The sequence below is a fragment of the Oryza glaberrima genome, chromosome 8 (genome assembly GCF_000147395.1).
Source record: "Oryza glaberrima chromosome 8, OglaRS2, whole genome shotgun sequence".
In the NCBI taxonomy this organism is placed as follows: Eukaryota; Viridiplantae; Streptophyta; class Magnoliopsida; order Poales; family Poaceae; genus Oryza; species Oryza glaberrima.
Window position 1 is genome coordinate 21,412,250 of NC_068333.1, and position 3,705 is coordinate 21,415,954.

The window sequence follows — 3,705 nt, forward strand, 5'->3', positions numbered from 1 at the left end:
ACTTAAATTCAGGGGCGAGCATCATTATTACCGTGTGGCAGCCCTGTTCTTTGGCTTTGCCATCTGTGTGCGGTACTGTTGATCCGGTTAATTTGTACGCTGAAAATCATCTAGAGCTTGACAACATTTGCTTATCAGAATACTAATGAAATTTATCTGACTATATAGTTTTAGAGCCATCTGCCCGAGCAACCAATGAAGGTTGAGTTCCCTGCACCAAAGCCTCGACTTCAAAAACTTGTATGCCTTGTGGTGACACAAATTTTAACAATTTGACCTTTTGAAAAAACTAATTTTACAAATGAACCGTCGCCAAAATTTATTTCAAAAGTAACCCTTTTGTTTAGCGCCAAATCGTGTGGCGCTGAACTTAGACACCTCAGCGTCACGTCAACTGGCACTGAATACCGTGTCACCGCGGATGGAAGGCTGAGTCAGCGTGCCAACGGACATTCGGCGCCCGTGCTATTTGGCGTTGAGTGTCTAAGTTCAGCGTCACACGATTTGGCGCTGAATAAAAGGGTCATTTTTGAAATAAGTTTTGGCAACAATTCATTTGTAAAATTAGTTTTTTCAAAGTGTTAAATTATCAAAATTTGTGTTGCGGTGAAGCTTGGTGATTACTGAAATTTAGCAATCAACCTTCTATTACAAGTTTTTTAACAGTGCCGTAGCACGTGTTTCCTCCATAATTTTAAAGTTCTGGCAAATGGTTTAGGGACATTATTACCATTTAAAAGTTTGGATTTTGCCTTTTTTTTCAGATACAAGGAAGATAAACTCAGAAGCATTGAGGACTCTATAAACTCAGCTTTTGAAAAGTCAAGCTTAGTTCAACTGTGCCAAGAACACATTCACATCCAAGCCACACAAGCGTCGCAGGATGCAGATCCAACGGCCGCAATCAAACGGCCCAAAATACGCGCGCCCCTACGCTCGATGCCGCTTGGCGCGCGCGACGCCGCGACGTCATCACTATCCCCGCAATGGCAAGAGACACCCATGGCGCGAGGCGCCACCAAGAATAGCCACCGTCTCCTCCGTGCTTGTCTCGCCGCCGGCCACCTATATAGCTCCGCCGCGCGCCATGGCGAAACCTCAACACGGGAAACCCAGGGCCCATAGCCGGACGAGGTGCTCGGTCGATCGACGCACCATGGCCCGCGCTGATCTCGCCCTCGTCGCCGTCCTCCTCGCCGCGTGCGCCGCCGTGGCGCTCGCCGCGGAGGCGCAGGCCCCGGCGGCCGCGCCGAAGTCGTCGTCGTCCTCCAACTCCTCCTCCGGCTCACATACCTCGCCGTCGAAGGCTCCCAGTCCCAGCAAGTCTCCCGAGAAGTCCGGCAAGGCTCCCGCGGCGGCGCCGCCCAAGGCCGCCGCCGCCAAGGCCCCCTCCGGGAAGTCAGAGGCGCCCAGCGAGGCGCCCGACGCCGAGTCCGGCGCGGAGTCGCCGGAGGCCGGCGAGGAGTCCGGGAAGTCCCCGGCAAGCGCCCCCAAGGACTCCTCGTCGAGCTCTTCCGAGGAGGAGGAGGCGTCGTCGCCGGACAGCGGCGACATGGAGGACGAGACGGCCGCCGAGGCCCCGACCGCGGAGGAAGCATCCGGCCCCGCGGCGGACGGCCCGCCGGAGCCGGAAGCAGACTCGCCGGCAGCAGACTCGCCTGGCCCCGGCACAGCCGACGAGGCGGGCAGCGCGGGCATGAGCTCCGGCGTCACGGCGGCCGTGGTGGCCGCCGCCGCCGCCGCCGTGCTCTCGCTTTAGATGGCGTTGGTGTTTCGGTGGCTTATATATTAGGGAGGAGTTTGGAGGGTCGGTGATTCTTGAGGAGTTCGGCGATTTAATTAGGCCGCTTGCTGCTTAATTTCTCCTTAGAAAAAATTAGGCACCTTGGGTCTCGGTTGATCGTTTGGCCGTTTGTAATTTGAACAACGATGTACTAATACACAGTTGTGTCTCTGAATATGGCTGTATTTGCAACGCATGTTCCTAACCCCTCTCTCTTGTTTTTCCGCGTGCACATTTTTCAAACCACTAAACGGTGTTTTTTTTAAAAATAAGGATGGTAGCCCGCGCATTTACGCGGGGGTGCATAGTAGATTGCATTGCTTAAATAATTGTTTAATCTATTTGATAGATTTATACTGTATAATATTTAATTCATCCCTATAAGCAGATATCTATAGTCTTCTTCATCATTTAAGATAATGTAGACTTAGTCTATTTAGAAAACATATCTACTAAATTAAATATAAATTAAAAATAAGGTTTTTTTGAAAAAAAATAAATGTTTAGGGGCTAACTTTTTTTTTATCAAATCTGTTTATTTTCTACTAACACTTGTGTTTTATTTGGCATCAACCTAGCCCAGTTTACATTGATGCAATTTGTCTCTTACAAATAAGACAGAGCATATTTCTGACTTAGAAATTACTCCCTCTATTCCAATTTGATCATCACCTAAGCAAAGGATGCTGAGACCAAAAACAACAAAACCTCCATGGTTCTAAAATTATTTTCATCAATCAAGGTGTTAATTGCATCACGCTGTAAATATTTCGTGGAGTTACACCAAGAGAATTTTTTTAGGCTTACACCAATAGAAATTACTTTTGGCTAGTTGCATGCATGAGCTTATTCAACTATGCCCATAAACGAAAAGTCATTTGTTATATGATGATTATTTTAAGGGAGATATAAAAAACTTGGAAGAGATCAAACTGGCATGGAGGAAGGATGGTGGGAGTAGTAAATATCAAGTTGTATATGTAGAGTTATGACCTGAATAGTTAATGCATCTGGAGTCATCTTAGCATGGAGTTATAATTTTTAGATTTTTTTCTAATGATAAAATAATTCATAAATTTACAATTCAAAAAGTATGTGCTCTACTTGGAGTTACAATTTCAATTTTTCATGATTTTATCGTTTGGGGAGTACAACATATAAAAATAAAATTGTACTCATCTGTAACTCTCAATAGTAATATTTTTTAACTTTACAACTTATTTTAAAATTAACCATTAGTAAGTTATTATGATTTGGTGCCACTTAAATAGATGCAAACTTCAAAATTAGAAATAATAGAAAGTGTCACAATTTATTACTTATATACAGTAGTGCAAATTTGTTAGGTTACTGAATGACCACGATGTCGATCGTTTCATATCATTAACATGGAAAGACACAATTTAGAAGTTCATGATGTCGTTTCATATCAGAAACATGAAAAGAAACAAAACTTGGAAGTTGGAACGGAAATTTTCTTTGAAAAAAACAGCAACAATAGTTTGCAAATTTCAGTTTGGATCAAATCTTAATTGATAAAATAGTGCCGGAGTGGTAGAAGCTGTGGGACGCGAGAGTCTGGTCGACATCAACGGACTCATGGTTATGGCTACCCTTGTCGCCGATCATCTAGGGCAGCTGGGCAGGCCGATCGCCGGTGAAAGAGATTGACGTACCTGCTAGTCAACGTTTCATGGTGCGTGCAGAACCCTGCTGCCTGGAGGAGTGCGTTGGTTTGTGATTAACTCATGCCCCATCGCGCGTAAGAATCGTGGAGCGTGTTACTTTTTTATAGATCTAAAGCGATTAGAAGGCAAGGAGGATCACAGATTGATTACCTTTTTTTTCTCACAAATCTAATCTAATGGTGTAAAATAACGGGTCCACCGGTTTAAGTGAAATCCAAGGACTAGATGTTTTGC

At 45.1% G+C, this 3,705-nt stretch overlaps 1 protein-coding gene across 1 annotated transcript; it reads left to right on the forward strand.

Moving 5' to 3' along the window:
• The first annotated feature begins 1,072 nt into the window (after nucleotides 1–1,072).
• On the forward strand, nucleotides 1,073–1,979 carry LOC127782818 (classical arabinogalactan protein 11-like). The gene has a single exon (XM_052310086.1). The coding sequence runs from the start codon at nucleotides 1,088–1,090 to the stop codon at nucleotides 1,757–1,759; it is 672 nt and encodes a 223-aa protein (XP_052166046.1). The 5' UTR covers nucleotides 1,073–1,087; the 3' UTR covers nucleotides 1,760–1,979.
• Nucleotides 1,980–3,705: the final 1,726 nt, after the last annotated feature.